Here is a 26,775-nt window from a genome sequence, read left to right as displayed (position 1 = left end):
ATATGCATAAAACTGTAAAGACTCGGGGCGCCTGGGTGGCACAGCGGTTAAGCGTCTGCCTTTGGCTCAGGGCTTGATCCCGGCGATCTGGGATCGAGCCCCACATCAGGCTCTTCTGCTATGAGCCTGCTTCTTCCTCTCCCACTCCCCCTGCTTGTGTTCCCTCTCTCACTGGCTGTCTCTATCTCTGTCGAATAAATAAATAAAATCTTAAAAAAAAAAAACTGTAAAGACTCGTTATCTCTGGGTGTGAGACCACAGGGGATATTCCTTTCTATATCATATTTCGGAAGGGTCTGGCCCTCTTCAATGAGCATGTCTTGCCTTTCTGCGAGCAGGGAAAGCAATAAGGTCAGCCGGCTCCGGTCACCAGGAGGAGGCAGCCTGGACAATATGGGGATGGATCCCCATCTGTTTCCACAGCCTTGCTCTCCGCTGATGACCCTGCCTCGCTTCAGGTCGGGGTCATGAAACATGACTCCAAAAATTGGGAGTGGGTGACAAATGGAACCTGGTGGTGGCATGAGTCAGTGGCCCGGAGGAAAGAAAGAGCCTGAAACTGGGGCCCTCCAGGTGTTGGTTTATTTCTTGCCACACCAAGAAGACAGCTGGAGGGGGCGCCTGGGTGGCTCAGTCGGTTAAGCATCTGCCTGCATCTGTCTTCAGCTCGGGTCATGATCCCCGGGGGCCTGGGATCGAGCCCCACATCTGGCTCCACGCTCAGTGGAGAGTCTGCTTCTGCCCCTCCCCCTGCTCATGCTTTCTCCCTCTCTCAAATAAATAAATTCTTTTAAAAAAAGAAGAAGAAGAAGAAGACAGCTATAAAAACGCAATCCTTGCATTCAGCCAATATGTGTCTAAGTTCATTGCCAAAATCCAAAATGTATAGGAGTTGTCCAGTCCCAAGAGCTGGTCCAGGGCCTGTGTCCTTGGTTTAGGGGTAAAGAGGAGACACTCACGGATCCATTGAGGACTGGCCAAAAAAAAGCTTTTATAACCTGCAGCAGAGTTCACATTTAGGAAAGATGGCAGTTTTTTTCTTTTAAAAAGAATAAAACATTGGAATGTGGTATACCCACATGATAGGAGAGAGAGCCATAAAAAGAATGTTAACCAAATGTTAACTGATATGACTAAAATCATGATACAAAATTTTATAGCCAGTATAATCCCAAGTACGTGGAGAAGACATAAAACATTATGGCTGAAAACACCAAAATAGTAACCACAGTGGAGGGGACAATGAATTATTTATTTTCTTTTGTTCACTGTTCTGTATTTCCAAACTATTCTAAATGATGGATACACTCCAATTAAAATTTTTTAAACGAAACTGAACCATGTAAATAAACCCACTGTTTCTTAATTAAAATGAAAGGATTTTGCACTGAATTCCTGAATGGGTATCTGTAATAAATTTATAGCTCTTCCTTTTTTAAAAAAAACCATGATCGGGTACTTTACATATATCCACCTTCGTAATCTGTCCCAATTATTTTCCAAACGCTTACTACTTGTGAAAACACAAACACCTATAAATGTCAGTTCATTTCTGTCTGCTCCCTTGGAAAAAAAAAAAAAATCTTAGTGCATATTTATGCAAATAAAAGAGTTTAAAAGGAGTGAAGAGGAAGCCAAGGCACTTTGAATTGAAAATTCCAGATTCTCAAGGACGCGGTACCCATGGACGAAGGCAGGATTTCTGTTTACCAGAACCACCTGCTTTGGTTCCCCAGACTGATAACAATGAAAATGTTTGGTCACCTTTATAGCACGGGGCGGGGGGAGGGGGGCAGCAGGTGTCTGTCTTCCTCAGCTGAACAGAAGAAACTCCTCTTGCCCTCCCCTGGGGTAGCAAACGGCCCTGCGCTCGCCCTAGCCCGCTGCTCAAGCCTTTCCCCCCCTCCGAGGCAGAGACAGAAGTAGGGCGCCGTTGGGCTGGACGGCCGGTTACTATGTCACTCCGTGCGGTGCACGGTTGCCAGGGAGATGGACATTCTTGTGATTCACTGAGCCTGCCACCCCAGCTCGGCCTCGGATTTTTCTCTTCCTAAAAGAATCAGGCTGACACTGATGGCTAATACCATGTGCCCCCAGCCCTTTGGGGGTTGTTGCATTTGATGTATGTAAAGAGATTCTGCCTACAAAGGGCTCTTTATCACACACTGGTTTCTCCCATAGCTCGAGGATGTTTATTAATATTTGACAATAGAGCCAAAGCAAAGGAGAGGAGGCAGTCATTTCCTGGAAGGAAAACTATTCTTTCAGGTCAGGCGTACCCACCCCCTGCCACCCAAGAAACCTTGCTTCTCCTTAAAAATGCAACCAGCCCCCTCGACCAAGCTCCCTGCTGCGGGGCCACAGGTGGGACAACGAAGTTGCCGACAAGAGAACAAACAAGGTCGAGAAGGCAAGGCTTTGAGCACTGCTGGGTGAGCCACCCCACACGGCCCCCGCCCGCCCCCGACCTCTTTACCAGTACAGTCCTTCCTGGCAGGGCTCTGCCCTTTACAAGGAGCCAGGGAGACAACAGGACAGCTCTGGGTGCCCCGTGTAGGGAGGAAGCGACCCAGGGACACAGTCTGACCCATCTCGCGCTGCCCCTCCCAGGGAGGGAGGGAGGGGGGGAGCGAGCGGCCCATCTCTCTGAGCACGAGAGGAACTCACTGTTTGTCAGCATCTGGAGATCTTCCACTGACGGGGGCAAGGCTTTCTTCTCATAAGGGATGACGGTGTTCAAATACTACGAGACAAACATACAAACATGCCAAGCAGCGCTTGAGACACAAGTAGGGTCCCTCCGCGGGACAGACCAGTTGACAAATCGCGTGGGGACTGTGATCGTCTCTACCCAACATGTTCCATCGAGCTGACACTCACGGCAACACCCATGGTATTCTGCACACCACTGCCTCGGGGCCCTTTCCCCATCTCCGGCAAAAGTCTCTAAAAGTAAGACTTCACCCTACTAGCCCTCCATCCCGTGGATATGTTCTTCTGACGCTAGAAGCTTTTGGATATTTGGGAATCCTGGTGAGCTTTTTCTCCTTCAGTCGGAGCGCAGAGAACATTTTAGAGGGAGCTCATACTTCTGACCCTGTGCCGTGCAATGTGAAATCCAACAGTCTCTCTTTTGTCACAAACGACGGGGACGAGAACCTCAACCCCGCCCTTGGTCCCGGACGCTGGGTTTGCTCCCTCTGCTGGAGATGAGGCGTTTCTACAACAAGATCATCTTGGCCCGTGGAGCCCGAGAACAGGATGCCAGAGAGATCCAGAAGCTTGAGGGGGGAGCCTGGGGACCTGAGTGAGAAGAGCTCCAGCCCAAAAGCCAAAACACTTATCTTTTGATCTTGGTTCTGCCCCTAGCTGTGTGACCTTGAGAGAAGATCTAATCTCTGTGGATCTTAGTTCTCGCCGCTGCAAAACGAGGGGACCGGGTCAGATATTCCCAAAGTCTCCCCTCTTCGCTGCAATGCCAGAATTCTCACCCTTGGGATTCAGCTACCAAGATGTCTAACACACGCACACAATTACGTGTGCCTGCTCCACGATCTCATACTTGTCCGTTTACACACATGCCCTTTCTATCAGATTATGCACTTCGTGAGGGCAGGGACCAGGGCTTACCCATCTTTGCACCTGAGGGCCTGGCAACAGCTCAAAAACAAAACAAAACAAAAAACAGTTCACCTTTTAAAAGACACTGTCCCTTCTGAAGAGTAGAGGAAGATGCTAAGACCTCCCTTTGCCTGAGGGCTGGGATAATCCTAGTCAATCACCCCGTGCAGGGGAGGCCAGGTTGCAAGAGTCCAGGAGGAAAGCTGGGAGCCGGGGAAATGCTTGTACCTGTTTGTCCGTTCCTGAGGAGCCAAAGGTCTGGCGAATGCCGCTCTGCAGAATGTTCGAGATGCCTTCCATGCTGAAGCGCTGGGGAGAGAAGAGGGGAGGGGGGGCTCACGAACAACCGCTTCCTGCCCCACAGTCATCGCTCCCTGGGGACTTGGGGGTCCTCCCCAAGCTACCCAGACCCACCGGCCACCACCCTGTCCCAGATAACACCTGGGCTAAAAAACAGGCCAAAATTTAAGCCTGAGCTTTGCAAGGACCAAGAGTAGAGGCTCAAAGACTCTTCTCTTAGTCATTCCCTCGGGGCAATAGGTCCCCCTGGTTTCCTCATTTCAGCCTCCGTGTGGACAGAGAGGAATGAAGCAGGACCGTAAGCCTGGGGCAGGTGATGACGCAAGCATCTTACAGAGGAAAACAAAACATCCCTCCAACTGGGGAGGCCAGATGTAAAGCTCCCGTCCTTATCCGGGAAGGCTTTTCCAAAATGCACAAGCCGAGGCCCAATTCAGGAGATCTGGGACAGAGCCTCGGCCAAGGTATTTTGAACAATCTCCTTGGAGGATTCTCCCGAGCTTCCCTGATCAAGAACCACGGGTTCGAAGAATCCTGTCAATCTAACAGCAAGGAGTCAGAATTTTCAATCTGGAAACACCCTCCCGACATCCTAAAGAGAGAAGTCAGGACGAGTAGGAGGGGTGCTGACCCTGAGTCCCAGGACACAAGCGCCCCTCAATCCTAACCACCTTCACCCCTCTTTCTAAGGTTTTGCCTCAGGGAGCACAGGCCACACGCAAGTATTTTCCAATGTCCACGTCCCGTGTCGCCCAGCGGGACCGAGGTCCTCAAGGGGGAGGAAAGGAGACAGGGGTGCCTTCTCCCCCTTTACAGCCCTACTGTCTGCCAAGGGTCCTGCTCACAGTCACTGCTCAGTCCCGGGCTGCGTATGGGTCCTCTGCAGGCTTGGGACTGGGCCCGACGCGGAGAGCATGGGAGGCCGGACGCAGCTCGCCGTCCCGCAGGGTGGTTCACGTACCTTGAGAGGCATCTGGTTTCCCTTCTCTATCCGGCTGCTCTGCAAGCTCAGCCCTTTCTCTTTCCGCCTCTTCTTCATCAGTTCTCGCTGCTCCTTCTGCTTGTTCTGAACCTCGATAAGCACCGTGATGAAGGAGTTCTTCACTTCCTTCTCGAACTCCAGCTCGTCCCGGCGGGCCAGCTGTTGTACCAGCTCCTCTGAGAAGTCCCGGATGGCGCCCTCCACCTGGTCCAGCAGCTCGGTCAGCTCCGACCCAGTCATGTGCCTCAGGCCTGCAGGGGGACACCGACCTGCAGGTGACAGCTGAACCCGAGCCAGAGCCCACCCCGAGGCTCCTGGGCCTGCTGCCGCTGGAGGTGGGGCTGCCCCTCCCAAGGGGACCCCTCCCACCTCCTTACAGGACTGGGAATTTAGGGGCCTGCCCGGAAGGAAGGGACCTGTATACGACAGTCACAGTGAACACCACTCTCAGGATAACGAAAGAGGAAGAAGAAACAGCCCCACGGAAGACCGTGGGCTCCGTTCACAAAAATGTGCATGGACGGGGCGCCTGGTGGCTCAGTCGGTGAAGCGTCTGCCTTCGGCTCAGGTCATGATCCCAGGGTCCTGGGATTGAGTCCCTTGTTGGGCTCCCTGCTCCATGGAGAATCGGCTTCTCCCTCTGCCCGCTCTGCCTGCCACTCCCCTGCTTGTGCTCTCTCTCTAACAAATAAATAAACAAAATCTTTGAAAAAAAAACGTGCATGGACAGACATGTGACTTTTTGATCCCTTCTTCCTCTTACCATTTTTCCTCTGTGTCTATGATATTCCTGGTGCGAAATGGGTCAAAGATCAGCGGCAGAAAACATGAAGAGGGGGTTTTTGGCATATGAGCTGAAGAGCAGGAGAGAGGTGCTGTTTGTCCCAAGAGCTGATCAAGATCAGCCAGCCAGGAAAATAAGCACAGTGATCTGAGGCCCCCTTCACCCCTGGCCCTGCACGGCAGTGCAGATACTCAGAAACACGGGAAACGTGCGGCCCACTGGGAACGCAGACTGGAAAGTGCGCCCGGGCTGGCTGGTCAGATCCTGCTGTCAGAGTAAAGGAAAGGGAACCTGAGATAATGGGATGCAGATAACTTTGTCTTAAAGTCTTGTCCCCTCAGATGTCTTCATTTTAAAATAGATGGGGCGGGGGGGGGGAGGTGCGTCTGGTTTGCTCAGTCCGTAGAGCATGCAACTCTCGATCCCAAGGTTATGAGTTCAAGCCCCACGCTTGGCATGGAGCCTACTTAAAAAAAAAGACATAGATTGTGGGAGGAGCATCTTTTCAAATCTGTCCCTTTGTAACATCTTTGGGTTCTGCCCCAGAATCCATTTCCCGTCTCTGTTCTGCTTCTGCCGTGGCCTGTGGATTTGCTGACTCGGTTCAACCTCCCCCTTTATTCTGCTCTTTGGAGCTGCCCCCCTCCTTCTGTGCTTGCCATTTCACTGTGCACTTCAGCTGTTTTCCTGAGTCGCCCGCTATGTTTGGGGCCTTTGTGTGGCTGAGAACAGCCTGAATGCAGCCCCGCAGCCAAGTCGGCCCCATCGTTCCCAGCACATTCCTTCGGCTTTTGCCCTCGCCCGGCCTCTACTCTTCGGAGCCACAGAGCTCCATTTTCAGGATACTGTTCCTGAGAGCAGGCCTCGATTTTCACCCATGTTTGGACCTTGACACCTGCCCGGCCGGCCTGGCCTCTGCGGTGTTTCTAAGTCCCCGCCAGCCCACCTGTGCCTCTCCTCCCAAGGATCACGGTCCCTCCTACAGGACAGGCACCGCTACCCCTCCAGATGGGTGGCTCTTAGACTCAGTTCTGCCTTCGCCGTGTCATATCTTTTCATTCCACGGCTCATCCACTCCTTTCTTTGCCTGATCGTAATTACTAGGAACCTGGGTCAGAGAGCTAACACGACACACAGACGAAGAGTGTGGATGCTGGCATTAACCTGTCTGGCTTCGCACATGGGCCCCACCCCTCACCACCTGGACGGGGGTGTCGGGGCAGATACAAGTTAAAAAATAGGACGCTTGGCTCTCCCTGTCGAAAATAAGGAAAGAGACTTCTCTCTCCTTCCCCTGCCTGTTCTCTGAGGGTGCCTCCCTCTGTCCTTTGCAGATGGACGCCCATCACTTGAACAATGCAATAAGCCCCTTGTCCGTCTCAGGACCCAGGAATGTTTCCTCCACCACCCGGGAGCCACGGGCTGGAAAAGTCATCATCAAGGAAGATGACAGGGCCCTAACTGGTCGCCCTTCTCTGGATTGCTAAACCGATTTAATGTAATGGGTTGTATCCACTTCGCTGGAGACGAGCGTAGGATTTCTTTCTGGTTTTGCAATCCCTTCAGCGACTTGCTTGTGATGGGCGCTCTGCTCTGGCTTCATGCTTATCCAATAATAACATTGTTTGCTTTCTCTTCTCCTTCTGTGGAGAGGTTTTCTGGGGGGGGGGGGGTGGATTTTGTTCTTAATTCTATTTCCCCAGCAGTGGCATCGAATAAGTCACTTAGCCTCTCAGCACCCTCAGTCACCCCAATCCTACTGGAGTTGGGGTAGGGATGAAATGAGATGATGCCCAACAAATCTTAGAACAGGGTCTGGCACACAGAGAGCTTTCCAAAAATATCAGCTCAAACGATCCTTACCTTTCTCATTGATTTTATGGTAGTACCATTTTAGAGAGTGGGTTCCGATTTCTTCTGCTTATTCAGCTTTAGTCTTGTTCTTTGGTTAGCTTTACCATTTTGATGTTGCTCGAATGCCTTTCCGCCACCCCCACAATTTGCTAACTTCTCTCCTGACGCCCAGTAAGAAAGGGGTTGCCAACTCCTGAATTGGAGGTCCTCCTAGCTACATGGGAAGCGTGTGCCCACGGCCTGGCCCGCGGCCAGGAGGGTTCATCCTCGGCAAGCCCACCCGCCAGGCCCCTCACCTTCGTAGGACCAGTTGTTGTTGAAGGTCTGGGTCAAGGCCTGCATCTCCTGCAGGAGGACCGAGTCTGCCTGGGAAGAGGTCTCTCCCTCGTCCTCTTCTTCCAGGACGTCCTCTTCTTCCTCGGGGTCTGGGGAGTTCCGCATCATTCCCTCGATCTCCTCAATCACCTGAAGAAGGTACGCGAGAGAGTGCTAACTCCGTTCTCGGCTGGAGGGACAGCCCGGCTCAGATTCTGATCAGTTAAGGGTGTTTCTAATTTGCGGCCTGTAAAATTCCTAAAGCAATATTGTTATTTAATAAATACTGAATAATAATAAAAATAGATCTGACCCAAGGCTTACACACACTCTTTCGTCAACGTAAAGCACTCTTGAATGTGAAATCTCTTCCAAGAACACCATTTAGATGAGTGCTTTATTGGAAATAAACTCCTCTTTCGGGAAACAAAGCAGAGCTGCCTGGAAGGGAACATTGACTTCAAGTGCTGAGCGCTTTATTCTAAGTGGGAAAACACTTTATCCACCCAACTTTAACACAAAACCCAGCCCATTAATCGTTACAGTGCTTTGCTGTTCCTAGAACAACTCAAAATGGGGAGGCTGTTCTTACACAGAGAAGATATCTCCGGAATTCATCTAGCTAGGAAGTAAGGCTGCCCAGCCACAAATGCCAAACAGGAGGCTAAAATAACAAACGGATAGGTAGGGTCTGGAGAACAGAAAGGAGCTAAGAAACCCAGCTGACATGTCCAGTCTTACTAGGGCTCTGCCCCAACAAGAGAGAGCTAAATCAGAAGTTTGCCAGAGGCAGACAGGTGAGCGGCTCCGTTCATTAACTGTTGACACGTAAAGAACATGGAAGAAGGCAAGACAGTCGAAAGGCGTCCGAGGAGGGGTCTGGTCACGACAGGCGCTCATGCATTTGTCTGTCCTTGATTCTGTGATGGATTCAGGCTCCAGGTCCCTGGGCTGTGTTCTCTCTGAGGCAGGTTTCTTCACGTTAGCTGGACCAGGGACAAGGGGACTTAGGGTGTCCGCACCTTAAGAATAATCTCTATTTTATTCCCACACCGTCTCACCTCCATTCAGCAAATTTAGGGAATACTTAGGCTTTGCTTCCTGAAAGCCGTTTATAAAATGCAAACAAATGACAAACCCCCTTCAGAATTTTATGGCTGAGTTTCTCCTTCTCCCCACAGAGAACGTATCGCTCACCTCGGATCACTGAATTGTATTTCTCTCACAATGGACAAGAATAACCGTTAGCCCCTCTTCTCTTTTCATCTGGTGCCCTTCAGTCTCTTGATCCTTACCTGTTTATATCCCACCTTTCTGCCACAGATATGAAAGAGTTCCTTTGGCCGAAAAGCACTTTCTGGCACCACAGGCTCCTGGAGGAGCTTTTTCAGATCTACTTTGTGAAAAATGTATATGGTGTCTGCTCAAAAAGTCGCCCAGAAATATTTGTTGACCAAAAAGATGAAAAAAGAATCCAGAGACCCAAGATTATTCCCTCCCTAAGTAATACATGGCTAAAGCTAAAATATAACTAATTCAATCAAATGTCAAGCGCTACCTTTTTTTTTTAAAACAAAGATACAACTGTCCGTTAAGACTCCTTTTGGAAGGCTCAACATTTTGAGTGTTCTATGAAATAGGAGAAAATACCCTTCATACAAAAGCCTCAACTGTCACTTCTACTTTTGCAAGGGTAGGTATCTGGGACCCTGATTTAAGTGTCTTGACTCTTAATGAGATTGCACCTGGAGGTTTAGCGAGAAGTGAAGCCCGTGGACTCGGGGCCTTTCTCCGGCTCTACTCAGCATGAGCCCCGCCCAGCCCGAGTATCAGGAACTGTGCTCCTATTGACTGCAGGTGGGTAAACGGAGGCCTAGAGAGAAATGAAATCCCTTATCAAAGACACTCCGAGTCATCGACCCATCCACCATATATTTGTCTTCTGCTTTAAGGGCCATGACACGTATGTACTTAGACTTTTTCTTGATCCAAAGAACGAAAAGTCCCAAGAACCAAGAGAAGTATCCATACCTGATCTGCTGTGAGTAGAGGCTCCTCATTGATACCAGAATCATGTTCACTCTTCTCATTGAACTCTTCCTCTTCTTTCTCATGGATCTGAAGGGGGGTGGGGTGGAATTCTGATTGATCATCAGCAGAACTAGGGTTCTCTTTACTGTCTGGTCTCTAGAACAGACGACACGGACTGAGAGGCCCCGCCGGCCATCTGCTGTGTAAGGAGGGGCTCTGAAGAGATGCCCAGAGTTCCATCCGATTCCAACACACCCCTTCTGCACAGCATGCACCCCCGAGTCCAACAAGGGATGTCGACTCGAAGGGAGGAGCACTGCTCTGTAGCCCACAGACAGGCGGTCCCTGCGTGAACAAGGTGAGGGATACCGCAACCAATTTCTGCAGCGAAGGCTCTCTTATTTAGACAAGGAGTTTCAGTCTGGGGGTTTGTTTCCAGAATTTACTGTATGAGGCATTTTAAGGGGTGGGTTGTTCCAGTCCAAAGAGTCACACTTTTTGAACCGGACGCAAGGCCACCCCGTGACTGGAATCTTAGGTGTGGTGTCGCGGCTGCTGACGGGTGTAGCCGATCTACATGAGACGCGCCCCAGAACAACCCGACCACGTGAACTGACGCACAGACAAAACACCAACAATATCGAAACAGGTGCGCCGTTCGTCCAAGACGCCAGAGTGCCGAGTAAGGTTCTGCAAGCTCACAGCCCCTGAGATTCTAGATGTTGCAGTCCAACAGATGCTCGGAGCACGTCCGGCTTCCCTGACCCTATAGCCCAAACGGCCACAGGCTGGCATTTATGCTCAAACCCTGCACCAAATAAACCACGAGACCACCTAACAGTCTGTGTCCAGAAGTCCGATCTGAAAGTCATACGGGGCTGGCGAGGAGTGCCTCCAGGAAATGTTCCTGCTCCTCCAGAAATCAATTTTTACTTGCTCATCCATAGCTGGCATGCTGATCTGCCTCTTTCCCGGGGACTACACTTCCGCTGTTCCCACAGAAGACACCCAGTTCCATCCCAAGTGATCATGTCACAGATGACCTATCCTCAGAAACTTCTCCCCTCTTCTTTGAGCTCCACCTTGGCCGACGCCGCTAACAAAACACATCACCTTCTCTCTCTGTTTGCTTAAAACCAGGACTCTGTCATTAAAAAATTAATCAAATGTATCTTAAATGCCATCTGTGCTCCACCTGGATGAGGCGTAGGGCAGGGAGGTAATGGGATCATCTGAGGGGCTTGCGTGCCAGATGGTGACATCTCTTTCTGCTGGCGAACCCATATGCTCCTCTCCCTGCCAAGTCTACCACCTGCGGTAGCCGCCTGGCTTCCGCACTCCCCACTCTGCAGAACGAAGCTCCTGGAGCCCCAGTTTGCACACGACTGCACTCCTAGGGCAAACTTTCTCCGGGCCAGAAAGGCCTGTGCTGGAAGTCAGGCTCACCCTGGGAAACAGAGATTGTTGTTTTCTGTTCGGGTTCTTTTTTGTAAGCGAGTGTTAGTTTATAACCAGAATTTTTTTTTACAGTAAGTGCATTCTTAAGTGGGAAGTTTATGTTTTCTGAGCTAAGGCCAATTTTCACTGACTGTTGATAGTGCATCGTCAAGCTAAACCGTCTCCCTGCACGAGATCTTCCCTCCGAGCTCCTGGCGGAAGGCGGGGAGGCAGCCTCTAGGGATAGCCCTTTCTCCTTGTTTAAACGTTATCGAACCTGAGCAGTGGGGTGGATGCCTCTCAGAGCTTTCTCTCCTCTCCCCGTCCCTGGCACAAAGCCTACAGGTCTGATTTGTCAGGCTTCGGTAAAAAGAGACCTGAAAATCACCTATAAACACTGACAAGTTACCCTGAGCTCGTAGGATTGCGGGAGCGGCACCTACCCCACATTTTCTCAGACCTCAGAAGTCTGCCACTAAAAAGTAAAAGAAAAGCAAACACAAAGTACTTAAAGAAAGCCCTGGATCCTTCCCTCTCCCTCGTGTGGATAATTCCCTGCTTCTGCTTTCACCACACCCACCAAGTCCCTGCCTTTCCTCCTCCCTCTCTAGCTTTAGGCCTAGGGTCTGGGCCCTCATCCTTCGGCACCCTCGCTAGGGCTCCTCCCACATTTCCTCCTGGTCCTAGCAGACTCTGTTCTGCCTTAACCACTTCCGCCAGTTCTCAACGAGCCCTCTTGACTTACAAATGCCACTTAAGAGAATCCCTACCTGCCCTTCATTACCAGGACAATATCTTGTGCAGAGTGTAAAGCTGAGTGGGGACTAATGGGAAAAAAAGAAAGAATTTTGAAAAATGATGGCCCTTCTGTGTATGGATACGATTATATGATTTACACACACACACACACACACACACACACTTATGCAGGTGGAAGAGTATAGGTATACTCTTATTCTTAACATATGACAGAAACCGAGAAATCACTAACGGGGAGTTCTTTTAGCCTCTTGTGTGACAATGAGAAGGCTAAAGCCTGAACAACTTGCCAGCCAGGTCATTTGGGGCTGAATTTCTTTGTAGACTGAAACTCAAGGTGTTGCCACACTGTAGACGTGAACTATGGCTCTTCCAAGATAAATCATTCTTCCAAGTGACTTCTATCCAGAACGGAGGAAAGAAGACCCAGAGCCAGAAAAGGTCTGGCCATCCTCCTCAGCAAGCTGCTTCTTCCTTCTGCTTTCCGGAAACGGTGTGCCCTTAAGGGTGTGATGTGGTAGCTTAAAGCTTGACAGTAAATGGAATCTTCCCTGGAGCCTATAATGCCGCTAAATCTTGCCGCACGGTAGTCTGAGCGAGGACTAAAATGACACCGAGTCCTTGTGTTCAATAGTGACTATTAACCAGTGTCTCCTGTCAGGGCAATCCAGATGATTCTACTCACAAGAAAGGGAGTCTCTACTGCCTTGTATTTCCCTCCCTTATCACAGTTGTTCCACGTAGGTGGTTGCCTTCTTGACCAAAATTAAGAGAACAAAGATCCATTTTCACCTTCAGTGAACAAGTCAAAAAAAAAAAAAAAAAATCCATGCTATGCACCCGGCCCAAGGAAAGGACAGCTACATCCCTTCATGCTTGCGAACAACCAGGAAACATCTGTGTGGGGTTAAGTCAACGCCTCTGAATCCCCACAGTGAGACGCACCAGAGCAGAGCAAACAGCATGTAGACAACAGACCTTTCTTGAAAGAATTAATGAACGAACTAAAGAGAGAGGAATGGTCGCACTGTCACCTCCCATAGTCAGTCCACCTCCGCATGCACCTGAGCTGCTCAGTTACCTGGGAAACAGAAGGGTTGAACTCACTGTCCTGGACTTTCTTTCTCTTGTCCAAGACAACACCACCTGCTATTAATTACAGTTACAGCGACAAAAGAGACTGTCTTTTATATCAGTCAGGAACAGAATATTGAGTAATTGAAAAACTCAATAAATGTGGAGAATTACAAAAACAATAATACTACAGGCTCGAGCATATTATTTTGATGTAAAAATATAAGCGTGGGGCGCCTCGGTGGCGCAGCGGTTAGGCGTCTGCCTTCGGCTCTGGGTGTGGTCCCGGCGTTGTGGGATCGAGCCCCACGTCAGGCTCTTCCGCTATGAGCCTGCTTCTTCCTCTCCCACTCCCCCTGCTTGTGTTCCCTCTCTCGCTGGCTGTCTCTGTCTCTGTCGAATGGGTGAATGAGATCTTTAAAAAAAAAAAATATATATATATATATATATATATATATATATATATATATATATATATATATATGAGCGTATACTTATTTTTTCCCCAAGTTCCTAATGTAAGGCCAATGCCTTTTTCTCCACAATGGGCCTCTGAGTAGAGGTTCCACATTGTCTTTCTTCTATCACCCACATCAGAACACTATTTTTTAAAAAGATTTTATTTATCTGAGACAGAGCAAGAGAGACAGAGAGCATGCACAGAGGCAGAGGGAGAAGCAGACTCCCTGCTGAGCAGGGAGCCCAATGTGGGGCTCGATCCCAGGACCCTGAGATCACGACCTGAGCCAAAGGCAGACACTTAACCAACTGAGCCACCCAGGTGCTCTCCATTTTTTTTAATAGCAGAAGGAAGATGCATAGGAGATTATGCACACACATTTACCTCGTCTTCCTTCTGAAACCCTACTAAAGTGAGAGCACGAGGACCAAAAGAGAATGTCCTGCAGGGACAAAACGAATCCGAGGAAAGACAACAGCAAACGAGATGCCAGAAAGCAGATGCTAAGCTAGCAGGCCAGAGGGTTAAGCCCTGTGGGAGAAAGCTTCCCAAAGTATGTGCTTTCACCCCAAAAATACTGAAAGACTCCAGAATTGGAGACTTAGGGGCACTGGGATGTGGGGCTGCAAAAGGAAGGATCTGCCAGGACTCTTCATAGGAGCAGTGAGACCCCAGGTCTCTTCTTCTGTCCCATGAAGAAAGGCAACTACTGCCCTCTCACCATCAAAAGAAGTGGAGATTTCACTCTGGAAAGGTTGAACTAAGAAGGACCTGGACTCAAGAGACACCAGGCCACCTGAAAGCTGGGGTGAGGGATCTTGCACAAAACAGAGGGATTAAGTAAAAGTCTACATGCTCACCAGAGACCCTCAGCCTCCTGCCCTGATTATGTTCCAAGGATGCTAGCCGTCAGGCTTATCCTCCTCAAGCAAAACACTGGAGGACTCCATTAGTGGTCAATACATTTCTGTTACACTGTGCAAGAAAAAAGACGTACAGATGCATGCCAGTATTTGGGGTCTCCAAACAAAATAACCAGGTCCTTACTGATCACTACAGCGGGGGGCAGTAGGAGTCAAGCCCTCCTCCCACAGGAAGAGCTCTGTGAGTCTGGCCTCACTTTTAAATATGCCCAAGGATTGTCAAACATTTGCAGACAATCCCCAACAGGAAAAACAGGGACTAAAACAAATACATAGGAAACGTAAATCAAAAGCAATACAGAGGGCAGAAGAAACTCCTTCCTATCACTACTGTCCTCAGAGAGATACCAAGAAAACACTGCTTCCTTGAAACGTAGCCTGTTTAGTAGAATTAATTTTAAAAAACAATAAGAAAGAGCTCTTAGAAACTACAATTATGGTAGCAAAATTTATATTTTCAGTAGAAGAATTGAAGATAAGGCTGAGAAAATCCCTAGAGAGTAAAACAAAATAAGTAGATAGAGAATGGGAGGGGAGAAAAAGCAAAAGATCAGTTTAAGTCCAACACTTGAATAAAAGGAATTCCAAAAAGCAAAAGCAGAAGAGATGGCCACTTCCAGCCACGAAAGAGTAGCTAGTACTGGACTTACCCTGCCACATACAACTATAAATCTGGACAAAATCTAAGAGCCGATTGTTTTGAGGCACTGGGCACAGACAGTGCAAGGCTGTGATCATTGAAAGGAGGGAAAACATGAGATAAATGAAAGCTGAGAATCTGTCACCTGTAAACTAACACTACAAGAAATATTATAGAAAGTTTTTTGGCCTGAAAGGAAATGATTAAAAATCAGATTTACAGGATGAAATAACACCAGAAATGGTAAATATAAAAAAATTATGTTTTTCCTTCTAATTTCTTTCAAAGACAACTAACCGTCTAAAGCAAAAATAATGTCTTGTGTTGTGGGGTAGATAATGTGGATTGAAGTAAAATATATGACAACAATAGCACAAAGGATGGCAGGAATACACTTATACTGTTGAAGGTGTCTTACATTTTATGTGAAGTACTATACTACGAACCCTAACTTACTAATGCGGGTGTAACCCTTAGAGCAGTCAGTAAAAAACAAAACCAAAACAAAAAACAAGCACACAAAGAGGTATAGCTGAAATCTAACAGAAGAGAGAGCGCCTGGGTGGTTCAGTCTGGTAAGCGTCTGCCTTTGACTCAGGTCATGATCCTGGGGTCCTGGGATGGAGCCCCACATCGGGCTCCCTGCTCTGTGGGGAGACTGCTTCTCCCTCTCTCTCTGCCCTGCCTCTCCCACTGCTTGTGATCGCTCACTCTCTCTCTGTCAAATAAATAAATAAAATCTTTAAAAAATTAAAAAATAAAAATTAAAAAAAAAAATTCAATGGAAGAAAGAAAATGGAATACCAGAAAAAATTGATTAATCCAAAGAAGGCAAGGAAGGTGGAACAGAGGAACAACAACAACAAAAAACCCAGATAAGACAAATAGAAATGCAAGATCATACCCCTAAACACAAACTATTAAAGTTACTTTAAATGTTAATGAACTAAAAACTATGCAAATGAACTAAATTCAATAAACCAAAAAGCACAGATCATCGTCAGACTAAACATAAAAGACTCAACTATATGCAATCTATAAAAGACACACTTAAAACATAAAGACACAGACGAAAAGTAAAAGGAATGATAGAAACATGATACAATCTAGTAATTACACTACCAGCTATGTACCCAAAGAAAATGAAAACATTAATTCAAAAAGACATATGCACCCCTATGTTTATTGCAGCATTATTTACAATAGTCAAGATATGGAAGCAGCCCAAGTGTCCATTGATAGATGAATGGATACGAAGATGCGATAAATTTATCTATATATAATGGAATATTATTCAACCATAAAAAAGAATGAGACCTTGACATTTGTGACAACATGGATGGACCCAGAAGGTATTATGCTAAGTGAAATAAGCCAGGCAAATACCATGATTTCACTTATATGTGTAATCTAAAAAAGACAAAACAAACAAAAATAGAAACACTCATAAATACAGAGAACAAACTCGTGATTGCCAGAGGGAAGTGTGCTGGGTTGGGGGGTATGGGCAAAATAGCTGAAGAGGGTTAAAAGGTACAAACTGCCAGTTATAAAAGGAATAAATCAAGGGGCGCCTGGCTGGTTCAGTTATGTAGAGCATGTGACTCTTGATCTTGGGGTCATGAATTCAAGCCCCATGTTGGGTGTAGAGCTTACTTAAAATCAATCAACCAATCAGTCATGGAGATAAAAAGTACAGCAAAGGGAATATAGTCCATAATCGTAATAACATCGTATGACGACAGATGGTAACTATACTTATCATGGTTAAGCATCGCGTAACATATAGAATGGTCAACTCACTATGTTGTGCACCTGAAAAGATAACTAATTTAACATTGTACATCAACTATACTTTAGTAATAAAACAAAAAAATAAATTGTAATGGATAAACAGGCAAAAATTAGTTAAGAGCTAGAAGAATTCAACAATACTATAAACCAACTTAATCTAGTTGACCTTTACAGAACATTACAACCGATAATTGCAGAATATACATTCTTTCCAATGGCACATAGTGCATTCCTAAGATACAACATATGCTGGGCTGTATATCAATCCCAATATATTTTAAAAGATTGAATTTGTACAGATTGTGTTCTCTAACAAGATTAAATCAGAAATCAATACAAAATGATAACTATAAAATCCCCAAACATTTTGAAATTAAGTAACATACATCTAAATAACCCATAGGTCAAAGAAGAAATCACAAGAGAAATTAGAAAATACTTAAAAATGAGGTTAGTAAAAACACACTATATCAAAATTATGGGATTCAGGTAAAGCAATGCTGAAAGGAAATTTTATTATTTTAAGATGCTTATGTTATTGCTGGTCTGAATGTTTGTGTCCTCCCAAAATTCATTTGTTGATATCTTAATGCCCAACGTGATGGTATTAAGAGGTGGGGACTCCAGGGATTCGCTTAGGTCATGGTAGAGCCCTCATGAATGGGATTGGTGCCTTATAAAAGAGGCTCCACAGAGCTCCTGAGATCCCTTGTACCATGTCAGGACACAGCCAGAAATCGGCAGTCTGCAAGCCAGAAGTGGGCCTTTACCAGAACCTAGTCATGCTGGCACCCTGATCTTGGATTCCAGCCTCCTTAACTGCGAGAGATAAATTTCTGTTGTTTGTAAGCCACCCTGTCTGTGGTATTTCATTATAGCAGCCTGGGTGGACCAAGACAATCATTTTTAAAGTTTAAAATCTGATCTAAGCTCCCACCTTAAGAGGCTTAGTAAAACCTAGAAAGTATAAGTAAGGAAATAATAAAGTTAAGGAAAGAAATCAACAAGCTAGAAAATGAACAAACAACAGAGGAAAAAAAGAAACCAGGAGTGGTTTTCTGGAGAGATTAATAAAAGTGACAACCCCCCCCAAAAAAAGTGATAAACCCATAACTACACTGAAGAGAGAAGAGGGGAAGAAGAGGGAGAGAAGGCGAAAGAAAACACAAATTAGCAGATCTGAAATAAAGAGGAGAACATCACTACTTACTTTACTAACATTAAATACTTTGTAATTGATAACGGATACTAACATTAAAATAATAAGAGCATATCACAAAGAACTTTGTAGTGAATACTTCAATTACTTAGATTAAATGAAAAAAATTCCCTGAAAAACACTGTTCGAAATCAACTGGCGGAAGAAATAGAAAATCTGAACACCCCTATATTTATTAAAGAAACTGAATACATCGTCAAAAACCTTCCACAGAGAAAACCCGTGGTCCAGGTGGTTTCGCTGGTGTAGTCTACCAAACATATAAGGAAGAAATAATACCGATCTAACTAAGACAAACTCTTTCAGAAACTAGAGAAAGAAAAATTCCCCATTCGTGTTATGACATTACAAGAAAATTACAGAAAAAGATTCCTTGTGAGCAAGACACAAAAATTTTAATAAAATATTAGCAATCAAATCCCACATTATATAAAAAAAAATACTACATCATGACCCCATGACTAAGTGGGGTTTATCTTAAGAATGAAAGGTTGGTTTAATATTTGAAAATCAATTCGTGTAATACACCACATTAATAGAATAAATTAAGTTGATCTATGGATTTAACACAGTCGCAAGTTGAATTTCCAACAACTTCGAGAAATTACTTAGCTGATTCCAAAATTTATATGGAAATGCAAAGGACCTAAAATAGCCAAAACGACTTCGAAAAAAAAAAAGAACAAAGTTAAAAGATTTATACAGTTGACCATAGGACAATGCAGGGGTTAGGAGTGCAGACGCCCTGCACTGTCAAAAATCCACATATTAACTTCTGACTGCCCCAAAACTTAACTATTGGTTAAGTTGACAGAAGCCTTACTGATAATATAGACAGTTGATTAACACATATTTGGTATTTTTTATGTATTATATACTGTATTTTTACAATAAAGTAAGCTTGAGAGAAGAAAATATTATGAAGAAAATCATAAGGAAGAGAAAATACATTTACAGTACTGTTTTTCCCCAAAAAAATCCTCATGTAAGCAGGCTCACACAGTTCAAACCCGTGTTGTTCAAGGGTCAGCAGCTGTACTACTTTATGTCGAGACTTATTACAAAGCTACAGTAATGAATACAGCATGGTATCAGCAGAGAGAATGACATACATCAATGAAACAGAATAAAGAATTCGGAAATAGATCCACACATATATGGGCAATTGATTTTCAACAAAGGTGCCAAGACAATTTAATAGGGAAAGAATAATATTTCCAATTAGTTGTACCAGAACAACTGGATAGCCATACACACACATACCCACAAATGAACTTTGACCCTTACCTCACACCATATACAGAAACTAACTTGAAATGAATCATCAGCCACAGACAACCTAAAACTATACAACTTCTAGAAGACTTATGAAAAAAATCTCAATGACTACTTAAATACTGCACACGAAGCACAAACTATAAAAAGAAAAAAATCAGTAAATTGGGCTTCATCACATTAAAAAAAACATTTGACCTTCAAAATATGTTAAGAAAGCTAAAAGGGGGGCGCCTGGGTGGCGCAGTCCTTAAACGTCTGCCTTCGGCTCAGGGCATGATCCCAGCGTTCTGGGATCGAGCCCCACATCGGGCTCCTCCGCTATGAGCCTGCTTCTTCCTCTCCCACTCCCCCTGCTTGTGTTCCCTCTCTCGCTGGCTGTCTCTATCTCTGTCAAATAAATAAATAAAATCTTTAAAAAAAAAAAAAAAAGAAAGAAAGCTACAAGGCAATCCATAGACAAAAAGATGTGCATAAAACATAAATCAGACAAAGGACTATGTCTAGAATGTATGTGTTAAGTTAATTAAACATGGAGGCCATTAGACTGAGGTGGTTTTAATGCCTTAGTAACCCACCAAGCAAACGAAAACCTAAGCCTCTACTGCCTCAAGGTTAAGAATTCAAACCAAAGAACAACCAATCACAAAGAGCCATCTAGGCTTTCCCAAATAATACAACCATATAAGCTATAGCCCATCAAATAATTTCCTTCCTTTGCTTCCACCTTTTCCATATAAAAGTCGTTCCTCTAGTTCCCGTTGATGGAGCACCCCTAACCACTTTGGGTTTGGTGCTGTCCTATTTGATCTTACTTAAATAAACTCTTAATAATTTAGTATGCCTCATTCTACCTTTTCATATAAGGAACAATAACAACTTAACAAGAACACACACAACCCATTAAGAAAGTGGGCGAAGGATTTGAACACACGCTTCACTGAAGATGCACAGATTATAAATAAGTACATGAAAAGATGCTCAATCGCATGTTACTAAGGAAGTGCAAGTTTAACCGAAATAGGGTACTCTAGATACCTACTCCAATGTCTACAATGTAAAAGGCTGTCCGTAACAGGTGTTGGCAAGGATGTGGATAACGGGAGCTCTCAAACTGGAAAACAGTTTGGCAGATTCTTAAAAAGTGAAACATACATTTACCATATGACCCCAACATTCCACTCGTAGGTTTTTTTACCCCAGAGAAACGGAGACATATATCTACAAACAGACTTAGGCAAGAATAGTCACAATAGCTTTATTTATAATGTTCAAAACAACCCAAATGTCCATCAACAGGTGAGTGAAAAGCCAGTTCTGGTGTATCTCTGTAATGGAACACCCCTCAGCAATAACAAGGAACGAACTGTTGATATAAACAACAAAATGGATGAATATCTAAATAATTATACTAAGTTTTTAAAAGCCAGACCAAAAAAAAAAAAAAAAGTACCTGCTGCATGACTCCATTTACACAAAACTCTAGAAAACGCAAACCAATCTATAGTGACAGAAAGGGGTTGCCTGGAGACTGGGGAGTGAAAGGGAGCAGTTAATGGATATGAGCGATATCTTGATTGTGGTGATGGTTTCACAGATGTATACATATGTCAAAACTTATCAAATTGAACACTTCAAAATGGGCTGCTTATTGTATGCCAATCATCCTTCAGTAAAGCTATGAGAAAAAAAGAAAACCACACAATGAAATAAAAGAAAAGAATAATACACCATGACCAAGTTGGGTTTATCTCAAGAATGCAAGGTTGACTTCATATTTGAGAATCAATTCATGTAATTTATCACATTAACATAATAAAGGAGAGAACTACATACATAATCATCTCAATAGAAGCAGAAAACAGAAATAATTCATCTTTAGAGAAATAACACAAGAAAACATGCCACGATTTCGTCATGAGCTTCCAGGCTGAAACGGCCCACTAAGTATAATGCAGGATGAATAGGGGGGGACTTCACTATAAGGCACATCAATGGAAAATTTCAAATGAGAAAGAAAAAAGAATATCCTAAATGCTTTCAGAAAGAACCAAAAGAGAGTCACATATAAAAGGAGAATCAAAATGGATTTGAGGGCTGCTCAACAGTAAGGGAAAGCTGGAAGATAAGAGAACAATGCCTTCAGAATTCCAGGTAAAAAAAAAGTTTTGCAACCTAAAATAACTATCAAATCAAACTCCCAATCAAGTATATGATAGAATAGAGACATTCTAGTATATTCTAAAAAGCACCTTCCTCTGTGCCCTTTCTCAAGAATATGCTGAATTTTTTTTTCCACCAAAACAAGGGAATATCCCCAGAAAGATAAAAAATAGAGCAGTCAGAGGACAGGAGAGAGAGAGGCAGGAAGAATCCCCGGAATGAAAGTGAAGGAAAGTCTCACGCCAACAGCTGTGCACCAGATCTAGAAAACAGGTGTACAGTAGAAACATGGGGGCACTCATTTGGATGTTTTCAAGACAAAACAAAACAAAAAAGAATTGACAGAACATCTGATTTTCTTTTTAAGATTTTATTTATTTATTTGACAGAGCACAAGTAGAGGGAGCAGCGGAGGCAGAGGGAGAAGCAGACTCCGCATTGAGCAGGGAGCCCAACTTGGGGCTCGATACCAGGACCCTGAGATCACGACCCGAGCTGAAGGCAGACACCCAACCAACTAAGCTACCCACGCGCCCCTGAAAGTCTGATTTTTTTCTTAACCATATTGTGAGATTTAAATTTCGCTCCGAGTTTGAGGTTGAACTATTGATAGATATACAGAAAACTAAGCAAATAAAAAAAAAAACAAGATAATTCTTTACTCCAGGTTCAACAAAAGGTTGTATAAGAGAAGAAATATACAACACTACGTGATTCAGTAAGAAGAAGTATTTTACATAGTTATAATAGTTTCTACATTTAATATTGATTTCACTATAAATTGGTGACAACCCTCTATTAACAGGGGGAACGCTAAGTGTGCATATTTGAGGTGGTGTGAAAGCATTAAATCTTATCTTCCATAGTATAAAGTTAATAGATAACAGCCCAAACTGTTGATCTTAATCATCAAGCAAACAGCAATATAAATGCATTACTTAGAAAATCCGAGGTATTTGCCAAAAGAAATCAAAGTGGCTGCCTGTGGAGTAGGGAAAGACAAGTCAGGAGCTGCTGGGGGTGGGAGAGGCTTTAAGTCTTATAATATTTTTAAAGTATTATTTGACTTTTAAAACTCTGTTCATGTGTGGGGCGCCTGGGTGGCTCAGTTGGTTAAGCATCTGCTTTCGGCTCAGGTCATGATCCCAGGGCCCTGTGACTGAGCCCCAAGTTGGGCTCCCTGCTTAATGGAGAGCCTGCTTCTCTCTCTCTCCCTCTACCCACCCCCCACCCCCCGCTTGTGCTCGCTCTCGCTCTCTCTCACTCGCTCACTGGAGCTCGCTCTTGCTCTCATCTCACTCTATCTCAAATAAATAAATAAAATCTTGAAAAAAAAGAAAGACTATGTACATGTGTCACTTTGATTTTAAAAAAGCAAAACATGACTCTCTTTGCTGTCATAATCCAACAGTTTCTATAATGTTTGATTACATTACTTAGAGTCACAAGGACGAGCATAAAGAGGTTTGGGAACAAACACAACTGATTCTTGGCAATGAACCACTTAAGTAGAAGAAGAGCTATGAGGGCTTGCTCGAAGAAGCCTACCAGCTGTGTGCATTCAGCAAGCCAAGGGCACTGGTCGGCCGCTCTTTTACAGGAGTACAGAACGCTGGTTAATCTAGCAAATCATTTAAACTGAAGTCAGTTAAAAGAGCCTCTACTGTAATGAATCCCGATAATAAAGGAGATGAAATAAAACAGCCCTAATCCATCTACTTTTGCTACCCTGTCATTCTCCCATGGGCTGGATGGAAGAAATTTCACAAGGAGCAGAACTCAAGATCATCCTTCTCAGGGTCATTCAATTTGCCCTGAAATATTAACCCTCTTGAGGGAAATCTGCAAATGAGGATAAATTAGAGACCTTTTGAAGGGCGGGCTATCGTATACATCCTTTGGCTTAAACCACAAAATGAGTTGGAAAGGTGGCCAAAGAGATAACAAAGCAAAATCTGCCTTTTGCACCACGATGGACCGGATTTCTTTTCAGTAACTACATTTATTCCATGGTTGCTTCTTTGCCCTTTGCATTTGGGGTGAGGATACCTATAAGCATCGCAAGAGAAAACAAACAGTCGGGAGCCAAAACAGGACTTGGGATGCAGCCTCCTGTGTCCACACTGAGTAGGCTTGTCTCGAATCTCCTAGTGTCAAAGTCACCATCTTACTTGCCCCATCGATGAAACCTTGAGGTTTTGAGACTTTGGGATTGCTAATTATTAAAAGAGTTAAGGAGGTACAGCTACCTTTTTAACAAATCAGCCAACTGCTGATCTCTATGCTGGGCTACTTGGGGCCATGCTCTGCAGAAATACCGCCACGTAAGGGAAATGCGTCTCTTGCTCTTCCACTTGGACTCAATTCTGGAGGACCTAGGAAGATGAGATCCACCTCCCTTTCCCTCACTTGCTGAGCGCACAGGGCTGTGACAGCCCTTCCTGCTAAGAAATCGTCAAATTTCCTTTACAGCTGAAACTAGAAAACCAGGCAAGGCAGAAATCGGCTTTTAAGAAGGACAGAGCCATGAAATGATTTTACTTTTCTATACGAAGATTCAGCCAGGAAGGGCCATCTGGATCTTCTGAAAGATCAGTCCTCATAGCCCATGCAAATCAACTCAAAACAAGTATTCTCTTTATTCAGAAGCCTCAGGCTACATTTTTCTTTGGCATCAGTAAGCACAGAATGTGAGTCAAGTTCAGCCACGTAAATGTCTTCTTGGTTGAGTCCATAAACGTCTCATTGGCCTCATTGGCCACTCCCCATTGAGTGGACACCTCACTAATGTCTACGCCCCCGCTTTGGCCATTAGCCAGGCTTTGACCTTGCCACAAACCTATCAGTATTTGCCATCTTGTTTTTGGTGGGACTGAACTGTTCATTTTCGATAGGAAACCCTGATTTTTTTTTTTAAGCCATGATTATTTGAACACAGGAGAAGCCTGTGACAGTCACTCTTCTCCTCTTACTTCAGACCACCTAATTTTGCATGTTGCAGGACACAGATCAACAACAGAGTAATCTGCATTTACACTCTTTACGGATAGCCACCGGAATCACCTCGTCTACACTGGATGTCCCCTCACCTTATTCTTCGCCTCCTCCATGACGCCTGCCTTCCCAGCAATGTTTTGAAGCTATTCCTGAGCTTCATCACCTAATGGGGAAGACTGCTGAATTACTGAATGTTTTTCTAACTGGAATCCACGTCTTCTCAAGCCTTATTAAGTAAGGGGCCCCAGAGAGGTACCTCGGTGTCAGAGCTGTTGCCATTCAGAGCCTCCATGTTTGGGTCCCTCCAGTCTTCGGAGAGTGAAGGGATGTAACTGTCTGTCAGAGCATCCCAAACCCTGTGAACAAAGAGAAGCTCTCATTAGCACACATCTGTGGCCTGGCCCCGCCCGGAGGAAGGAAGAGCTGGGCCAGGGGAGGAGAGAGGCTTCTGTGTGTGCCAGGCTGAGATCATCTGCCTTCCAGCGTGCAAGAGCAAAGCAGCTTAAAAACGGAATTAGAGGCACGACCAGGAGAGAAAGAGCCAAGAGAATGGACCCTGGCCACGGGCATCTGCATGAAAGGTGTTTGCTTAAGAGAAGAGGCCTTTCTCGCCATTGAGATACAAATGGTAGAGTCTACAATCAAATCACCTCTGGCAAAAAATAAATTGCCCCTGAAAATAAATCTGTCCCTCAACCAAACAGTTCATGTGTCATGAACCTGAGAAATGCCCATGTTTCCTTTCCTTTCCTGTGGGCAAAGAAGAGTGAGAGAGAAAGAGGAAGATCATGATAGATAGATAGATAGATAGATAGATAGATAGATAGATAGATAGATAGATAGATAGATATAGACAGACAGATAGGTGATAGATAGATAGATAGATAGATAGATAGATAGATAGATAGATAGATGATAGATAATCGGGGCAGATTTTCTGTCTGAATCTCCTTAAGATCAGGGCTATCATAGAGCTTAGATGCATTTCAATTTTAGAGGCCTGCAATCTAAATGGTCAAGAATTAACTTCTTGAGGGGCGCCTGGGTGGCTCAGTCGTTAAGCATCTGCCTTCGGCTCAGGGCGTGATCCCAGCGTTCTGGGATCGAGCCCCACATCGGGCTCCTCTGCTGGGAGCCTGCTTCTTCCTCTCCCACTCCCCCTGCTGTGTTCCCTCTCTCTCTGGCTGTCTCTCTGTCAAATAAATAAATACAATCTTAAAAAAAAAAAAAAGAATTAACTTCTTGACATCTAATGTAGCTAAGGGGATAAGGCCAATCCTGTCCATGCTTACTTATTACCCAAAATGCTCTGGGGAGCCTGCAGGTGGCACAGTCCCGCCCTCTAGCAGTGTAAGTCTCTCTCCGTCATGGACACTCTAAGGCAAATATATGAAAGGAATCAATCAATACACTTCTAACTGGTTCTTAGTGAGGGAAGATGGGGCTCCCTTTATTACATTTCTTTTAAAAATTCCAATATGTACATTATACGAAACTCTTTTCTACAATTCATCATCATTTAATTCACTTATTTCAGAAAGACTTCTTGGGGGAAAAGGAAAGAAGAGGGTTAGGGGAAATTACCTAAAGTCACAAACTCTCCACACACAGGAAAATAAACAAATAAGTCAACACCGAGAGATTAATATAAATCAGTAAACCAAGCTCCTAAAATAATGCTGTCCATGGCACCCAGGGGCACTCGAGTTCATCCTAGCTAATGATAAACAAGGGCTCTATGCAATCTCCCTCAGGTGCCCACACATGTCAAACGTGAGTGATACCTACAAAAATACAGTCTATGAAGGTAAATTGTATTGAGATCGACTTAAATAAAGAAACAGCCATTTAAAAATAAGCAATGAAGTATAGCCATGGATCAAATTCAAAACATGACGAAATCCAGGGTAAGTCGCTAAAAAGGTAAGTGCAGGTTGGACGAGAGCACAGACACTTGAAATTTGGACGGGCGAGTGCTCTTAACATACATAAAATCCAGAATGATATGATTTATGGGAATAGGAGCAAAGAGATTTGCCTAGCGCTCAAGGTATACAGTCGGTCATGAAGCACACTGAAGGAACTCAAGAAAACACAATTTCATGCCGTGCTTGGGTGACCCGCTTCTTCGTTATTTTCCTACAATT

General features: G+C 44.8%; 1 protein-coding gene across 3 annotated transcripts in view; it reads right to left on the bottom strand.

Annotated features, from left to right (window-relative positions):
* The window catches only part of FEZ1 (fasciculation and elongation protein zeta 1), a 43,824-nt gene that overhangs the window by 5,564 nt on the left and 11,485 nt on the right, over positions 1-26,775 (bottom strand). For 2 of the 3 annotated variants that reach the window (XM_045798066.2, XM_045798067.2), the window contains exons 3-8: positions 24,885-24,984; positions 9,888-9,974; positions 7,838-8,006; positions 4,883-5,154; positions 3,850-3,930; positions 2,668-2,743 (exon numbers count right to left, since the gene is read on the bottom strand). In XM_045798066.2, the coding sequence (XP_045654022.1) occupies positions 2,668-2,743; positions 3,850-3,930; positions 4,883-5,154; positions 7,838-8,006; positions 9,888-9,974; positions 24,885-24,984 (785 nt within the window). The remainder of the gene's footprint in view (positions 1-2,667; positions 2,744-3,849; positions 3,931-4,882; positions 5,155-7,837; positions 8,007-9,887; positions 9,975-24,884; positions 24,985-26,775) is intronic. The other variant, XM_045798068.2, reaches the window with a different exon arrangement.

The sequence above is a fragment of the Ursus americanus genome, chromosome 16 (assembly GCF_024610735.1).
Source record: "Ursus americanus isolate L20-20 chromosome 16, mUrsAme1.1.p, whole genome shotgun sequence".
NCBI classification, from domain to species: Eukaryota; Metazoa; Chordata; class Mammalia; order Carnivora; family Ursidae; genus Ursus; species Ursus americanus.
The sequence above is the reverse complement of the archived record's forward strand: the minus strand, read 5'-3'. Positions and strand labels throughout refer to the sequence as shown.